Here is an 18,964-nt window from a genome sequence, read left to right as displayed (position 1 = left end):
TTGTGTTATAAGTCTGTATTGCAGACATATTCTTGCAGCCTTAGCTCAACTATATAATGAGTTGGTCAGGTATCTTTAGCAATATGGTAATTTTACCAAGAACAAAAGAATAAGGCTTGGAAAATTCTTCTGTATTCTCTAAGGAATTTTTAAGTTGCTTTGTACAAGGATTAAAACCAAACAAAAAATAGTAACCTAGACACCGCACTGAGGATTTTATTTTGGAACTGGATGCTTTTCTTTTGCTAGTGGTTGGAGTAACAATGGTGATATATAATAACGATAAATAATAATCCGTTGAATGGGAGTAGTGTTGTATATAATAAGATACAGTGACACTTCTGTGAATGCAGGGCTTTGAAACTTGCATTAATGGTTGGAAACACTCTGCAGTTTAAAGTAAGGTGAGCCATGTTGTCTTCAGCTCTCTGTCACTACAATATGCTGTCCTTCCTCTTCCCCCTTCCTCCCCCATCGCTGCTAGTATGCAGGCTCAGGGGACAATTACAGCCCTGATTTTACTCATCATTCACCTGAGAAGGATGGGAAATTGCTGTTAGCAGAAGTGGAGGAGAAAGATCAGAGCTTTGCTGAGGTTTCCAGTTGGCTGTGCCCTTATTTGAAAATCAACACTGGTTGGTTTGTTTGTTTGTTTAAAATCTGTTCTTCACCTTCCTATCTGCACCAAAGGATTTATATACCCTTGATTTCAAGACCTTCATCCAGCAGAGTAATGAGATACAGTAAAACTAAACAATGAAAATTTTAAAAACACATTTTTTCTCTCCTGTATTTAATAAAGAGGTTGTTGTGGAAAGTATTACATGAAATATTCCTTTATTCAAATTAAATTTTACTTTTAGTAAATGTTCTTGGCACATTGTGTGTGTCACAACTATAAACCTGGAGTGGGTACAGCATATTGAAATACATGATCAATTCAGGAGCGAATTTCACCCTCTGGATGGTGATTGGTCACATCCATGATTTATCTTGTGATTTCAGCTTTCTGCAAAAAAAATTTTTCACCTGAAATAAAACTCAGTAAATATATCAGACTTCATGGTGGCTGTCATAACAAATGACTACACTTTTCTTCTCCATCAAAGCTAAAATAAATGCAATAAAAGCTCTTACTTTTTTGTGCTCGTCTGCTTCATTGCTACAAGCCTGCAGTAATGTAAATTTGTACAGTAACTCTATCCTCTGAATTGATGCAATGAGCCAAATGTCCCTTCAAGTCTATGCATAAGAATGAAGCAGTGAGGTTTTCAGGAGGTGAAAGTCATTACAGATGTATTCACCAATGATCCAAAATAAAACCCAAGTCTGATTTCCTTTTTTTTGTCAAATTGCTCAGCATGTAGTATAGAGGAATCGCTGCTTGTCCAGAGCATATTTGTGCATTACTGTCATTACTGTGGTGGTTTTTGTTTACTTTTTGTTTTCTTTTTTGTTAGGTCTGTCACTGTCAAGGCATAAGAGTGTATTGGGATATTTAGCGTATCATATGAAATATTCTAAACTTAACATCCCACAATAAAAATGCAGAATTGAATTCTTCTATTCATGCGTGTTTGTTCAAAAATGAGTAGTTCGTTAAATTGAATTGTAAATTATCTTTTGGGTTTTTCAATCGACAACATTCATTCACATTTCCCTGGAAACGTGGAACCCTTTCCCATAAAACAAAAGATTATTTTGAATACAAATGCCATCATGGAGAAGGAGTCAGCCAGGCCATCAGGCATCAAGGCCTGATGTGTAGCCACATAACTGTGTCTTTATTTTTACTCCTTTGTCGTAATGTTTAAACTTCATAGGTAATTTGGGGAGGTTTTGTATCAGCTTTTTTCTGTTAAAGTTCATATAGAATCAATGTAATGTGCCTGTTTAATTTAGACCCTAATACATGGAAAAGCAGTGGTATATCTTTATGAAATACAGTGTTATGGATGAAAACACACAAGCTATTTAAGCTAATTTATGGAACTTCATGCTAGATTATTCCTCAACATAATGATGCGGTACGATGATGACCTGTGTGTTCCACAGTAATTGGGAGAAATGGTACATTTGAATTGATTTTGATGAGCTTCTTTCTTGTATTTTTTCTTTCTTCTTTTAATTAAAAATTGAGATGTAGAGTATATCAGCCAAAACATAAGAGGTCTACTGCAGGCCATTGTCTGCCTGCTTTGTGAAGTGGTTTGAGATAGTTGGCTAGGATAGAAGTCACACTACATACCTAGTGGACCAGCGTTGACAGTGGCCTTCCAGGTAATTGTCCTCTGAGTGTTTTTGTATGGTTGGAAGCTCATCACAGTAGTGTTTTTTTGTTCGTCTATGCTTCTGTGGTTGTTGTTTGTAGCAATGTCTGTGTAATGCTTTGTACCTCAGAGCTAATTTCCAGGCCCTGCTGCAGACCTGCTGCAACACAGGGATTGTTATGTTACTGAGGGCAACAGGATGTGATGAAGCCAAGGAGGTGATAATAAGGCGTTTTGGCTTCGTTCTGTCCTGAGGTAAAGAACTCAAGTGTTTGGCTTGGCAGTGCTGCTTTGCAAGTGATGTGTCTTGAACCAACCACACTTGTCACCCAGTCTTAATCTGATGCTGATGCAGGGCAAGTAGGGTACAGAGTTGACTGTTGAGAAGCGTGTGTGTGTGTGTGTCTTTAATCTTGTAAGGATACTTTGTCTTCCAAGAAGCTAGCTTCCATTTTGCGAGGGGTTTCCTCTCTTGTTCTCCTTCTGATGTTGTTCTCCTGAACTGGTCAGCATTTGCTTATAAAATCACAGGCATTGCCATGTTCAGCAATATCTGGAGACTCCTGAAGTACCCAGATGATGACCTGGTGGAGTGCTGGTACATTTTAAAGATAGGCCAGTGGGTGTGATGAGGAAACATGATACCTCATGGGCATCTTTATACTGGTCAAGGTGTTAGTGAGAGCTTCACCCTGGAGATGAAGGCATGTTCATCTCAGCTGATAGCTGACTGATCTACAGGTAATGTTTGCATCCCTAGGTGGGCCTTGCCAGTGATTTCATCAAGTGCAAAAATAGTGTTTCCTTCAGTAGATGGATATTGCATAGCATATGTACTTGTTCTGCTTTCTGAAAACCCTTTTCTTGTTCTCTCATCTGGTCACCAGGCTATTTCCTCACCTATGTTTGCATGCAGGCAGGCTTTTGAAATGGTGAAAAGAATAGAGAGTTGAGCTGATTATTCATCCTTAGAGGGGAAGGAAATATCTAAAGACTTTTTCTTTTTTTTCCAAAAACAAACAAAAACCTCTTTTAATCAACTCTTTTAATCAATATGCTTCATAGCACTTGTAGTAATGTCTAATTTAAATACTGGAGGAGGAATTGTATTTAAGAAAATTGTCACAGTGAAGAGTTTCATTCTGCGTTTGTTTGTATAACACACTCCTAATTCCTGATAAATAGGCACAACATCATCTAAAGATCTCCTATAAAAATGTAATTACTTAGAATGGAGACCTTTAATGTAGATATTAAAAATCAATGACTGCTTTGTGTTTCCTTTAAATTATACTGTTTAATGTTGTTTGTATTGTGTAACACATGCACTGCTTCGCATTACCTTTTCCTCCTGCCACAGAGTGAGACAAGTTTTATCTCAGTTGTTGACTTCTTAATTTATCTCCCAAAGACTTTAGGGAAGGTGTATTTGGAGTCGTGTATGAGCCATAACAAAACCATAACTGCCAGAGTGGAGAAAAAGAAAGCAAGGCAATAATAACAGTACCATCATAGCTGCTGTATCTTCCATCTCAAACACCTCTCATCAGCTAATCAAAGCTCTTAAAAATCCTTCGTTTTGAAATTAGTTTTTGTTTTAAGCAAGATTGGATTTTCTCTTAAGAAATTGTAATGTATATTATTTGCATTTTCCAGCTAGTTTCAAAGCCCATTTTCTATAGACACTGGGTATTAAAATAGTTTTCTCCGTTGAATTCCCCATGCAGCTGCTGATCTCTCTTTCTCTGTGCCAAGCCCATTGTTAGTTTGCTTTGTACTGAGCTTCATTATGTGAATTTATGTACAAAGGGAGGCTTTGACCCCAAATAATTGTGTGACGCATTGTTATGCCAGTTTCAGTATCTTGTCACTTTGTGTAGCTGGTAGTGTTTCTGGATACAAATGCTAGCATTTTCTAAAAATTGATATGCAGTGCTGGTTGCAGCTCAGATGGAATGTTTTCAGCCCAGCATATCAAGAATATTCTAATATTTATGAGCGCATTCAGCAGAATTTTGCTCTACAAAATCTTTAGTGGAGCTGCATAGCAGATACTCTGAATACTGTGGCAACTCTGCGAGTTGATTACTGTATTTAGGTTAAGCAGTCTAAGCATTATTTTTCAGGTTCAGCAGATTGAACGTTATAAACTCATCCATCTCCCCATCCTCATCTGCAAAGCACAGTATTGAAAAAGAGGAATGTTAGTTATGTAATACTGATTGTTTCATTATTTGAGTTTAATTTCCTCATTATAAACAAGACATACTAAGCCATGCTGCCTCCAAGGATAAAATAGGCCTGAGGTTTGTTTTTTATTTCTGGCTTCAGCATTTGCCTATTGCTTATGGCTCTGGGTAGGTCTCTGGGTAGGTCTTATTACTCCCCCTCCTGTTCTACTTTTCCAACTCATAAGCTTGCAGTAATGACCTTTGTATTCCTGATGGGGGGTGAAGATCACTCACCAATTTCTTCTGTTTTTTTATAAAGCAAATACTCTGCTTTCCAAGCAAGTTCTACTTGCTTTTCTCTTGGGAAGCATGTTGAACAAATGCAATTTGATCAAATCTTTGTTTACTTTTATAGCTATATCATGAGATAAGAATTTGATCAACACATGCTGGAATAGAGATTTATGCAATGAGCCATACTAATGTTATAAATACAGAGTATAGAGACATCCTTTTACTGATTTTGGTTTTTTTTTTCTCTTTTCGGTATTGTTCCTGTAAGTAACTTATAGTAAAAATTGCTGCCTTAACATTCCTCATGGAAAAATTTGAAGGCAACTTCGTTAACGACTGTTCTTAACATTGCCAGTAGCAAGAATTAAGTTATAGAGAAGTTTCTCTCCGCTTTAACAGACTTGAGGGGGTTTGATAGGAACTAACTCTGATTTGTTTAGCTCGTTTGTAAAAATACTGAAGGCCACGAAGTATTCATCTGCATAAGGCATTATCCTTTCATTTTGGCATTTGGGATGCTATTATAACCAACGATAACCTAATTCCCTAGATCTCTGTAGGCTTTACTTTATATTGTATTCTTTGCCCATGAATAATGTTAAGTTGTATTTACTTTCCTGTTTATCTATATGAAGTTTGTGCGAGGGGAACTATTGCAAAGTGTACAGTATTCAAGGGTCCTGTCAAAGGACTTTGGAAAAAAATGCTCTTTTGCACTTGATACTGCACTACTGTCTGCATTTCTGTAGTAAATATATCAGTGAAATACTTCTTTAAAACATGAAATGGTTATGTTTCATATTGTTCGTTAGAAATCATCCAAGTTATATGTACCAGCAGGATGATAAGAGCCATCTAGACTGGTGGAGTTCCTTCCATTAATTTCATTTAGTTTTGGATTGGGCTCTGCAGATGTAGATTAGTGACAGTGTATTTTAATATTAAACTTATGATGGCATTTCAGGACATCCTGGGAAGTTCTGGGAATTTGGTTGAATGTTTGAGAGAAATGCAAGACACCTTTTGCTCTATTGTGAGCTCATCCAGGAACAAACAAGAGGACGCTGTCATTTAAATCCTTTCCTTGTTCAAACTCCTAATTTACTTGTTTCTAGTATGAAGCTCTTGCCACGGCAGGTAGCTGAGAGGAAATAAAGTCTGTTTCTGGGATGCAGGTATTAATTTATCTTCCTGTAGCCAACAGCTTATGGTAGATAGGAAGCTAGAATGGAACCTGATTACTTACAGCTTTCTCCTTCTTGTGATAAGCCACTGTGGTAACATCAGTCCCAAATCACTGCCTCACTTCATCTAACTAGTAACATCTGTGGTAACATTATCATGACTCACTTTGTTCCTTCCTTTCTTCATGGCGCTGTACCTCAAGCAGGAATATTGGATGGCTAAAGGCATCAGAGGCTCCTGCCAGGGTAGCCCCAGGCCAGTTCTCTAAAGCAGCTGTGCTCTGGAAGGGCATGTTGCTTTTCCTGCTCTGCTTTGCAGTGGTCAGTGTGTGAAATAGCTACCCAGATGTTTAAAATGTGGCTTTAATGGAAGTAGCTTAAAGAAACCCAGCCCAATTCCATTATCCATGTATGCCCACAGCTACCACTGTCACAGGTGCACGGTTTTGCACAAAGTTTCACAGGCAGTTAATTACTTTTCCTAAGGAAAAGCAGGCTTTTTCATGCTAATAGCGTGACACCGTTCCCCAGAGTATGTTTCTGTCCAAGCATGTGCATGCTAGTTGTATGTCTTTGATAGAAATTAGAGCATAATACAAACTTCTTGGCAAATCATTTTTATTTTATTTTATTGTGTTTTCTAAAGTTGTCAACACTTTCATATCCGTATATTCATTTCTCTTGACTGTCATCAAGGTTGTCTTAATTGAAAAAACATTTCCTGTAACTTCAGCAGCTGTTCTCCTACGGTATAAAATCCTGGTAGTTATGTTCATTCGGCAGAAGGTCGCTGCGGTAAGAATTGGTTGCCATTAATAGGTGGTATTCTCCCTGCTACAGTGCCTTGTTGCCCTCAGTGGGAATATTAGTTGTGAGCTACTCAGTGTGTGAAGGAAATGTCTGGAGATACCCTCTGTTTGGAGGCATGCCGTCTCCCAGCTCTGCCTGCTGTGGTTTGAGAGGGAGCATCACTCATGCTTCAGAGATGCTGTGAGCAGCCCCGCTTCTGATGGCGCTCATTGTATTTCCACTGTTAAATATTAGAATACGGAATTCCTCTTTGCAATTACGTGGTGTGTATTTTTGAATACAAATTTCCAATAGCTGAATTCCAAGTTCAAATTTGCGGTGTACATCTGTAAGCAGTTCCAGAGCAATAGAGCAATATGCACTAACACCCTCTTACTGGATGTTAACACAAGCCGTGTCTTACTTTTTTTTAACCTGCTACCCGGAACATTCTGGTATATTTGGGGGGGAGGGGGAGAAAGAGAAAGCAGAGGGGCCAGCGGCTCTTCCTGAAGTTATACCATCTATATCACCTTTCTGGCTGAGTCTTCTGTCCTCCTTTTCTTGTCCAGGCAAATCCTCTGTAGAGAAAGTATTATGTCTTTGTGCCTTGGAAGCAAACCACATCAAATGAAGGATCTGATAGATAACCCTTTCTGCTGTATCTTATAATGCCTTGATCTCTTATCCATGATTCTTCATATTGTAACAAATTGTGATGTTAGGCTTTTTTTTTTTTTTTTTTAAACTGGAAGTTTCCCGCTTCCTCACAGCTTTGTAGTTGGAAGACTGAACAGACAAGACTGAACGGACTTTTCTTCTGTCTTAGAGATAGGAGAACTGAAAGCAAAATTAAACTGAAAATGCACTGTCTACTTTATATAAATGTAGATATCTGTATTTGGGGGGGGGGGGACGACACACTAAGAATTCAGCAAACTGCACTGAGAAGATGCTGTAAAAGCGTTCCTATGACTAAATGCTTTTGCATCTGAAAAAAAGAATGCTCTTTACGTTAACTTGCCATTTTGGTGGAAACCTGAGAAATTAATTTCCTCACCACTATGCCTTCTAATGTTTTCCTTATATCTTAGAATCATGGAATTGTAGAACAGTTTGTGTTGGAATGGACATTTAAGATCACCTAGGTCCAACCCCCTGCTATAGGCAGGGACACCTCCCTCTAGACCAGGTTGCTCACAGTTCTGTCTAGCCTGGTCATTTCCTATTGAAGCCAAATGGGATTCAACATGTTACCACTCAGGCTGTGATGAATACTAATGTCTTGTTATCTGCTAAATCATTAGTATTTATTGGTAAAATGGAAGCAAATTTTGTCCTGACCTTTAGAGCTAAGTCAAAAGGTTAATCTGTGTCCATTTCCAATTCAGAGCATTAATTGCTCCCTTTTCTAATTGTACATAGGACAATAGTTACTGTTCATTTCAGAGATAAATCAAACTGTAGGTGATGGTTTGCATTCATAATTCTGTGCTTATTGCTTCTTACAAATGAGTCACAGAATGTCTCTTCACAGGTTCTGTTTAAAACATCAATAATTAAAAAATAACGATTACAGAACCTCTTACACACACACAAATGCACACTTTCAGCCTAAAACTAGTGGGATGTGATATACTTTGTAAGACACAGAGGATAAAAATAGGTTTGTGTTTTTAGTTGCTCAGATATTACTGCTCATGACAGCTTTGAATATGGGGAAAAATACCAGTGTGAAACTAATAGCTGTTTTTGTTTCTCTTACAGCCACACTGTACACATCCTGTATTTTGTTGGGCATATTTCTCAACAGCAGTGTGCCGATATTCTTTGAGCTCTTTGTGGAAACGGTCTACCCTGTTCCAGAAGGAATCACCTGCGGAGTTGTCACCTTTTTGAGTAACGTGTTTATGGGAGTGCTTCTGTTTTTCCTCACATTTTATCATACAGGTAAGAAATATGAGTTACTTTGAATATGTAATTCTCTGTGAAGACAAACCCTTGTCAGTAAGGGGAGGAATTTGCACATACAATTTCTGTTAATAATCAAATGCATGAATCCCCTTTAGCAGCAAGGGAGAAGAACTCAAATTGTTCTTTTCTACTTGCACATTAATAAAAGCAAAATGCTTTTTTCAAAGATGTATATAAACACATTCCACTTGAAATTTGGTGTAACCAGAACCCATCAAGATGCACAGTCATCATATTTTTATAGTTTTTTATTAAGATTTTTATGGATGAATATTCCTTCAGATAATCCAGTGGCCCAGTGAGGCAGAACAGTGTCTTGCTTGATATTTTTATCAACATCTTCAGGTTTTCTCATCTCGGGAATATTATTTGCTTCCTCATAATTCATAATCAGACTTCAAGCTTGCTGTTTAATAGACTATAATAAATTCTTATTACTCTCCTATGACAAGATGAGCTGCTTAGTGAATGAGGAAAGGCTGTGGATGTTTACTTGGACTTCAGCAAAACATCAATTGCTTTTTCCATCTAGCTTTCTCCTGGAGAAACTGGTGTGGATGGCTTGGATGGATGAGCTTCTTGAAATGTTTTGTTTTGTAATGGAGAGGAGAGTGGTAAATTTCAGAATGAAATGTGCTTGAAAGTACAAAGGTTACAATGCAGGGCTACTTTTCAACGTGGCTCGCATATCTTTCTGACAAGTAATTACACGTAGGTTAGTGATTACATTCAGAATTACATTCTGTGAACAAAAATTGAGAAAGAGGATTTTTTTCATACTTTCACTGAACTGTGCTGTTGTAAAACGTTGTTCCTACCCACACCAGCCTCAGTGGTACCATGTTTACTCCTTACATCTTAAAGGATACTTTTGTGATTAATATTTGGTGTGAACTATGTTCAGGCATATTATTTTCAACATTTAAACCTGAGCTGAAAAGATGGTACAGAATATTCTGAGGAGATTTTCAACATTTTTCAGAGTAAGGTGTTCTGAACTGCTTAATAACCAAGGAATTGGGACACAATCTCTTGTAATATTTGCATAGCCTTAACTTCCTCTGACTGGAGAATTATGCTAGAGTGAATTTATTCCCTCATGAATAGGGTATTTCAGGCCATTTTGTTCTCTAGCAGGTATTGGTGAAAGCAGGTAAGAGCAAACCTGAAATTAGGATATCCACATACTTGGAATCTTTTCTGTGTTTCTCTAAAGGAGGGGAAAAATAGTTAACTGTGCTCAAGATGATCCATTCTCAGTGATGCAGTAACAGAAATGATCAGAATTACAGATGTTTGTGATTGCTGGAGGCAGTCAATGCTGGTGGATGCTATTGGCTCCTTTGATAAAGGAAAAATCCTTTAGAATTTAGATAACGATCTTAAATACTTGTCTTCCCTTCAAATACATCTTCTAATGACATCTAAGGAGCTTATGGGTAAACCAGAACTCAGTCAAATTTATCTCATTTTCTCCTTGCTTTTAGGCCAAATAATCTTTCAGTAGTTTAAATTCTTGTTTATTTTTTTTTTTCTTCTCATACTCTGACATTGCAAAGGCTGTGAAAGAATCGAGCAATGGAAACTTTCCAGTGCACTGAAGATTTTGGTCCTCCTAACTTGGTTGAGAAGGGAAATTCCAACCTTTCAGAAACCTCAGCCTAATTTTTAGTGCTGTGCTCTGAGACCAAAAGCCTCAGCTTCTGGATGTGGTTTCCTACAGGGAATTTCAAGTGAGAACCACAGACAAATCAGCCTTTAGCTTTGTATGATCCATATGTTACCTTGAAGCTCCAATGCTGTACCAAATTCTGTGTCAGAAAAGACATGAAGAGTTCAAGAGGAAAATGTGGTCTTTCAAGTTATACAAGTTCAAGTATGTTTAACCTAATTAAGGAAGAGTATTGCTTCTCCCAGAAAATAGTAGCCTAGCATTTACCTGTGAACAGTATAGTCTACTCCAAGCCTAGGAATATTTTATTAAGGTTTTGATTGCCTCACCAAATCTGTAAGTGTCGTGGGGTGAGGGTGCTGTTGGTTGTTCCTGGTATTGAGGGGTTGGTTTCCACGGCTTTGACTCTTGTCCTTTGCACTGGGTGATATAAACTGTGCTTTCTCTTTTAGCAATGCAAATTTTAGGTGTGTGGAGATGGCAGTGCTTGATTATGATTAACTCAGACTCAGAGAGAGCTTAGATTCTGTGAAAGTCAATGAACAATTTCAAAAAAGAGTAAAAACATTTTAGTAATATTTCATTATAACACTGACAGATTTTTAAAGAGAGGAGTCATACACTTCTAAATGACACCGCTAAACAGTAGTAAAATATCAGGCAATGGGATTTCTTGGATGTGGAACGTATGTTTTTAGGAGCAGAATGTTACATCTAACAGCTAAAAAGAGCCTTCTGAGCAGCTGTTAGTGCAACAGGTTTTAAATTGCATTGATTGCACTACTTGCAAGGTTCGTCTTTTGGAATTAGTTTTCCCTCCTTAGCCCACGTAGCAGGTTTGATTCAAAATCAAATCCAGCTGCTTCTTATGCTTTTAATTTGTTTTAGTTTTCAATCTATAGGAATCAAAGAACTAATGAGTGGAGTGTTCAGAAGTGGTTTATTCTCCATTAGCAAAAATAGATTTTTTTTTTTCCTCCTTCTTTCTGCATTGACAGGCCAGGTAAGGAAGCATTAATGTTAGCTGGAGGCACTGGTTTTATATATATGTGTATAGAAGTCCATGGAGGAGTCCCATAGACCATGTTAACCATCTATCGATTGTGGAGCTGTCAAGATTTTGTTAAGAACACAGCAATTTCCTTCAAACCCACCAGCCATGTTTCTAACTGACAATATTAGAGGTCTGAGTAGCTTCAAACACGGAGCTTGTTCAATAACTAAAAGTAGTTTTGTCTTCTGCTTTCCAGAGTTCTCCTGGTTCAACTGGTGCCTCCCAGGATCGTGTCTGCTCAGCCTGCTCCTCATCTTGTGCTTCCGGGAATCCTACGACAGACTCTATCTCGACGTCGTTGTCTCTGTTTGATAACACAGGACTGCTGACAGGTTGGGAGAGACTGAGTATTGACTTTTGCAGTCTGCACATCTGCCTGGATTTGCACAGCACAGGAGGGAAAAAAAGATACAAGATATAATCATGGCTTTATAAGCGAAGGTGAGGGACAGGATGTTTCTAACATTCAAGCGCTCTCGATTTGCATTCATTACAGGCAGATGAATGTGCAAATGGAGTGGTTATAAAGATGCCTGAAGTGCACAAGGAGAATATATCCAATGTACAGGTTCCAGTGTCCGACCTGGGGTTCTCTATATAAAGGCTGTTCATGTAGCAGTGAGATGTAAAAGTCTGTGTGAGTTTGTGTGAGTTTGTGTGTGTGTGTGTGTGTGTGTGTGTGAACCAACTCAAGGTTGTATGAACTGGGGTACTGGTAACTTTTGAGTCTTCTGTCAGAATAGGAACAGTGAATAATCTCAAAAAAGAAAAGAAAGAAATAAAAGGGAAAGAAGGACAGAAAAAAGGAAAAATCTTTTTTTAAAGATCTGTCTTTCAAATTGCCAGTCATTGATATACTGTGTCCATTAAACAGTTAAGCTAAAATAATTTGGTGCTGTACACTACATTTACATTCTAATAAAGTGATTTCTGATATAAGACACTGGTACCAGGGTTTTTAGCCATACTAAATAGCAGAACAATCCTTGCAGTGTTGTTAGAGGTGTTTGTTTATCACCCTGGTGCACATATGTGCTGAATGATAGCTGTAGCTGCCACTGAGTCCTGACTTGCACAACCCTTGCCTCTGAAATACCACCATGGTTCTGTATGGACACGCAGCATCTGTGGTATCTCAGAAGTTTACTGTAGAGCCATTGTTAGGTAAATTTTGCAGTTTTAAAGGCCACCACTGTCACTGTTTCACCTTTTCATTCTCCATCTCCAGTACTGCCTTCTCTTCTTTTGTACTCTGAAGACCTGTTCACACTGCTAAGTACTGTTGGTGTGGATGTGTGAGTCCTGGTCGTTCTCTTCTGATACTCTTAAGGTGTGCATATTTATTTTTTTAGGATTAGCTTACAATTGAGGGTGCCTACGCAATCGTGTTTGTTAATCCAAGTCTTTAAAATCTCAGTTTCCTAAAGTATGTTTATGATTTGCTGGGGTACCCCAGTGGCGAAATGACAATGAGAAATAACTCGTGAGTTCTGGCATAACACGGAAAACATAATGCCAGCTCTTTTTATCAGAACTAATTTATGGTCATTGTGGCCCTTACTTGAACGTAAATATCGATGACACTTTGAATAGTTTTTTAACTCGATTTTAAACTTGCTAATAATTTCTTAATTCTATTCTTATATTTCAGTTCATCATCATTTACAGTATTCCCCGTATGTGTGTGCTGTGCTTTGTGTTAGGTGCGTGTGTGTGTCTGCATGTTTATATCTATGTATACACAAATATAACTTATATATATCTTATACATATCTTACATATATATGTGTGTATATATATATATGAGTTGTATAAGGGCATGTGTTTACATAGGTTTATTTTAAGTACTCCTGTCTCTGGATGGTAGTATGCCACTGTTTGTAGCTAAACCAGTCACGGCCATGAATGAAAATACATACATGGGCTGTCTGTGACATGAATTTTCTTTTCATGGGGTGAATGATTTCCTACTGTAGCTGTTTTATAATACGGAGCGCATGCACGTGTTGGAGGAGGTTGGTGTGCAGAGTTCTGTGTCAATAGAAGTTTGAATCAAACGCCCTTTGCTCCTACATGGGGCTCTTCTCTGTCTTTCTTGAGTGATACAGACACTGTAAACTCACTCAAATAAAACCTGATCTGAGCACTACCTTTCAGACATGTATCCATTCATTCTCTTCTCACTTAGCACTGAGGATATGCCATTAATACCTTCAGCTCAGGTTGTGTTTGTGCAGCAAAACAAAGCATGCTGTTTCCTGGCAGCTGCTTTTATGTTTTCTGAGCAGTGGATGTATTTACTGTAGTAAGTAACAGAAAATTGACTTAACTCATTGCCTGTACAAGCTACTAAATGATCTTTTTTTCCCTTGCAAGAGGCTCTTTGTAGACAATGGAGCTAACCTATGTAGGTTACTCCATCTTTATCTAACCATCATATTCAGAACCACCGGCATCATCCTTTTGTTGTTTTTCAGATGGATGGTATTAACCGCCCAACTTCTTTTTACTATGTTTCAGTGCCTGGAAAGGTTTCAGTAGCCAGTAGCTGCTGCTACCTATTGTCTTCTGAAAACAAGGATTGCTTGCCAAGAATTTGATTGGAGTTGCATTGTCATGGCAGAATTGCACCCGCGGATGGCTCTTCAGAGCTCTACTTCTGCAATTTACTGTAGCCATATTAAGATGAAAATTGTACCATTCAGGCACTGTCCCAAGTGATAAAGGTTTCTAATCCTTTTTCTGTCCAGACTATTTTGAGATGGAGGAGCACCTGAGGCAGCATTCAGACTATAACCTCCTCCTCCTCTGTTCCAGAAAGCAGTGAACAGTTCAAAATATTTGTCAGTGCTGCCAGATCCAGACTCTGCTACCATCAGGGAGACTGAAAGTCTTGTTTTAAACCCTGTTGAGTGTTCTCCTGATTTGCTGTGAATTGCTCACTGCTCTCCTCAACTTTGGTAGGAGTTTGTGCATCTGTCTTGGGCACTGTAACACATAGTCTTAATTACAGCCCTCAGTACGTCTGCTACCCAGAGCTGAACAGTGCAAGATGACTCTGTTGGAGACCCGTGCTGTGCCTGCAGGTCTCAACCTGAATTCCCAGCACATCTCATGGAAATCGGATTTAAATCTGATGGAAATTGAGTGAATGCCAAAGGATGACACCCAAATGACTTCAACTTGATGAGCACCCTGTGTTCCAGATACGCAGTCATCAGATGATTTGCTCTTATTAGACTAGCAAGTCTGGCTTGGAACAGGAGGTGAGGACTGTGAACGTACTTGCTGAGGTGTCTGATGGTCACCGACAAGGGTAAGTCAGGACCAGCACCCTCTTGTGGTGGAGCAGTCCATGTTGTGTTAGTAACCCAACTGAAGCTTTGGGATTATTTCTTGGATAACATTTGCTTCTCTTCGTGGCCCAGAGGAGCAATTCTACCCAGCAGTGCAGAGCCCCCTGAAATACAAATAACTGTGCACATTTTATTTTGAAAATGCTGGGAAGGAGCACAGCAGTCATTCTCTTCTCTTTAACAGATCCTCATTTCAAGTAGTTGTACTCTGGGCTGCTTCTTGGGTTTCTGTTTGGCTCACTAATAACTCTCAATTCAGTTCTACTGGCTTTTTTATAGCTAGCTTTCGTGCTGCTAATGGGTTTAGTAGGAGCTGGCTCTGCTTATGCTGCTGTTTACTGTCTCTTTGCTGCTTTTGCCCATTAATTCCCTTTTGATTCCTTTGCTGAGTTCCGTACTGCTCCCCTGTGTCGGTGGCTGTGCGAGGACTGTGGTGGAGAAGAGCTTCCACACTCCCAGCTCCTGCACTTAGAGAAGCCAAACAGATAGGGCTTATATGTGGTATGGATTCAGGTTCACAGCATCTGCTGAGTTATTCCAAACTATCTGATGGATCAGTAGTTGTGGGAGTGGGATGTCTTCATCTTCATGTGGGTTGGAAAATCCCATGTAGCTCTGAGGGGACGGGCTGATGCATGTAATGTGGGAGGGAGGGGTTTTTGTAGGGCCTTTCAGCACTGCAATACCATGTGAGTTGATCAAATCCACATAGAACATGAAGTTTTGTGCTGAGAAAGATATTAATCTCTGGCTTATCGTACAGTAATGCATTGCCTAGGCACGAATATAAATAAACTGGGTTGGTATTCATACATCAGCTGTTACTGGGAAGGGAAGTGCTGTTCTGTGTGAGGACTGACTGGAATATGAGTGGGGATTATGCGGTGAGCACAATGGATTTAGCTGTCCTGCACTGCTCTGACAGCAGATTTTTAACTGTTAATCTTCATTTCTTATGTTAGGTCACACTCAAATGTTAATTAGCATCTGAAGGGGGGGGGGGGGGGTGGGCAAAAGCACTCAGGTGAGGCATATGTTTCATTTTTGTTGTTGTAATTATGGATTGTGGTAATAATTTGGCAAGATTTGGGTATGCCTGTGTGGGTTTTGTATTGAGTATATGGGTTTGGCAGTAGTGTCGCTGTTCCCAGTGTTCCTAAAGCACCAGGCCATGGCACGTGCTCCTGTCCGGATGCATGTGGGGCTGCGGTTTTGTTCCTGCTGTGCAGTTGGTGTAGGTGGCAGCTGAGAGTCTGCTCGCTTCACCAGGGAGCATCACTTCAGAGCATGGAGCCGGGTTCCATGAGAGGCAGCAGGCGCAGTGCAAATCAGATGTTATCAATCTGCTTGTAATTTTTACAGTTTGTCTTTCAGTGCAGATGAAGCTAATAAATAGAGGAGGAAATGTAGCTTGGCCTGAAGTTTTGACAAGCAGCAAAAAGCAAATATTTGCACAGATGCGCTGGCTGCTGCCTTCCATTCAGGATCCCAGTATGTTAGGAGCATCTCATGCTCAGCAGAGCGGTTTGCTGGGCTTGGCCAGGAAGCTCAGTGTGAGGAAGGGATGTTCTGGATGGGCTGCCCTGGGGCTTTCTGTCCTGAGCTGCCCTCCCACTGTGACTCACTTTGCAGTTGGCGTGAATTTTACTTCTGTAATTTTTTAAAATGAGTTGATATAACTTTATTTTGGGTCAAATTCTACTTTTTGTGTGTGATGTTCTGATGTGATATACTTTTATTTTGCAGAAAATAATGTTTAAACCACGATATACCTGTCAGCGTAACACACCCTCTGTATCGTTTAACACTGGAATCTTGCGGTGATGCTCGTGTCACTTTCCATACCTCTTGTTGCACATTAAAGAAGTCACTCAGCTGTGCTGCCATCAGTGTTCATTAATTCATATGGCACCCCGAGGGAATCACTTATTTCTGCTATAAAATCAATGCAAAGTACTGAAGGTACAGCTGCACAGTGGAACATCCTTATTGTGAAGGGCTGAGCCCCAGCCCTGAGGGCAGAGAGCACCTTCTGCCTCTGGTTCCCTGTCTCAGGATGCCGGGAGCTTTCTAGTTTGCTCATTTGGAAGGGCTACCCTTCATCATCCCTTTGCTTGTGTTTATTCTTCACCTGATTGAAACAGATCCAACTTGGATCCACATTTATGTTCTAGGACCGGCTCTTCAATAACATCCCAGCAACGGATGAGTTTAAAATAGCCTTACCTCCTCTCAGTGTAGGGAAGAGCTCTGTCAGCCCTGGTGGTGGGGAGGAGCTGGGTCCAGCTATTCTTAGCAGCAACCTCTTTCCAGCCTATATATGGGAGCTGGAGGCCACACTGCTCCCAGGCGAGTTTATCGCCACGGTGCTGCAGCAATCTGTGCTGGAGGGATCAGGGCCAGGGTGCGACTCAGACCTGTGAGCTGGCAAACCGTCTCTGCTCGGTCCTGCTCAGGGAGATGCTTTGCTCACTTTCTATTCAATCTTTCCAGCCATTGGCATCTGCCAAGTGGCCGCCCCACAGCATGAGGAGGCCCCGGTCCAAGTTCAGCCAACAGCAATGTGAGCATGTAAATGGGGTGCAGCATAAAGAGAATTTCTGTGAAGAGCCCGATGAAAAATTTGTTGTTGCTAAGAAATGTTGGAAGCAAAAAACAATAATGTGGCTGCTGCCAGAGCAATAAGAGCGCATCGGCGCTTTGCCTCTCGCGCTCAGCTCTTGCTTGTGACAGTAAATTAAGTACTGCAGAGATGGGGATGACTTTCTCCGTGGCCACTGATGCTTCACATCACAGAAATATCAAATGGTGCTGCTGGAGGTGGTTCATTACCTGGAGCAGAGAAGCGGAGCGATGGCTGTGGGCTGTGTGGTTCTCCCCATGTCTGAGAGCACTGCCTGTCCTCACCTCAGCGCTGGGAGTGAGGGGGGGGGGGATTGTGATGGGGCTGTGGTGTTTGGAAGTGTAGTGGGGCTGTGCTGAAAGCTGCCTCGCTGTGATTAACCTGAAGCTTGGCTGCTAAGCAGAGTGCGGTGACAATTCCACATGAGTGGAGTTCTATGAATGAACTAAAGAAAACACGTCAAAATGCATTTCAGCTGTTAGCAAAACAGCATTTTTAATGACTCTCCGAAGCCTTTGGTAATTGAGCTGTGTGTTTGAGAGCATGCAGTCTCACACGTATGCTGGAGAGAAAGAAGGCCATGAGCTGCCCTGGGAACTGTGCAGAAAGGAGCTTGTGGGCTGGGGCCTCTGACCAGAAGCTTGGAATGAACAACATGGGAGCGCAGAACAGATCCAGCACCCCACCCCTGGAGCCATCCCATGGACCTGTAGACACTGTGAGTGTCATTACAGACCTCCTGGACTGCCACAGCTGTTCCCACAGGAAGCAGAAACAGGACTGGGGGCCTCTTCAGAGGAGGGCATCAGGTTGGTCTGGCACAGTTTGTTGTTGAGAACGTTGTTTGGTGCTAACACACCCTTATTCACCCATTTTGTAGTGGTGGGAGGTAGAGATCTGCTGCCCCCAGAACATTTGTGTCAGGGTGCTTGGAGGGCACAAAGAAACTGAGTGCTCAGAGCATTCTGCTTCCTCCTTTGTAGGCATTCTTTGTGCTCAGCCCCTAGCAGCCCTGTGCTGGGACATCCTACAGCTTCTGCTCCAAGTGAAGCCCTTATACTGAATGTGGAGCACCCCTGCTTCCTACACTGGTAAGAACTTGAAAAGTAAACTGGTGCAGCTGTGATGCAGAGTGAAGGTGGGAGAGCAAACTGTGCCAGGGCTGCAGGAGAAGCTGTTATGTTAATGAATCAAATTAGCACCTAGGAAAAAATGTTGCAGTAGACAGATTTCAAGGAAATTGGAAATGGGCTCCGACGTGCTGCTTTGCTCTAATTGTGTGCAGAGGTGTCTCGATACAAAACAAAACCACTCAGAAGTGCCCCCTCTGTGTTTTGGTGCAAAGTAACTGGATGAAAAAAAATATAAATCAATCATCTTATTCACAGCAAGTTTGTTTTTACTGATCTTGTGCCTCTCAATTACTTTTTAATGGTCTGCATTGAAAAGAAATTCCTGTATGCACACTTGAGAACATGAAAACACCCAAATGATAGCTTATGATTTAGTAGGATTAAAGTATTATGTATGCAGGTGCAGCACGTTTCAGGTTATTAGTAATCCAATCTATTTTTTAT

At 40.4% G+C, this 18,964-nt stretch overlaps 1 protein-coding gene across 1 annotated transcript in view; it reads left to right on the top strand.

The window, feature by feature from the left end:
- The window catches only part of SLC49A4 (solute carrier family 49 member 4), a 59,870-nt gene extending 43,230 nt beyond the window's left edge, over positions 1-16,640 (top strand). The window contains exons 8-9 of the mRNA XM_015868681.2: positions 8,476-8,658; positions 11,605-16,640. Coding sequence (XP_015724167.1) covers positions 8,476-8,658; positions 11,605-11,720 — 299 coding nt within the window. The 3' untranslated portion in view covers positions 11,721-16,640. The remainder of the gene's footprint in view (positions 1-8,475; positions 8,659-11,604) is intronic.
- The last annotated feature ends 2,324 nt before the right edge of the window (positions 16,641-18,964 follow it).

This window comes from Coturnix japonica, chromosome 7 (assembly GCF_001577835.2).
Source record: "Coturnix japonica isolate 7356 chromosome 7, Coturnix japonica 2.1, whole genome shotgun sequence".
Taxonomy (NCBI): Eukaryota; Metazoa; Chordata; class Aves; order Galliformes; family Phasianidae; genus Coturnix; species Coturnix japonica.
Note: the sequence above shows the minus strand (reverse complement) of the source record. Positions and strands in the feature narration are given on the sequence as shown.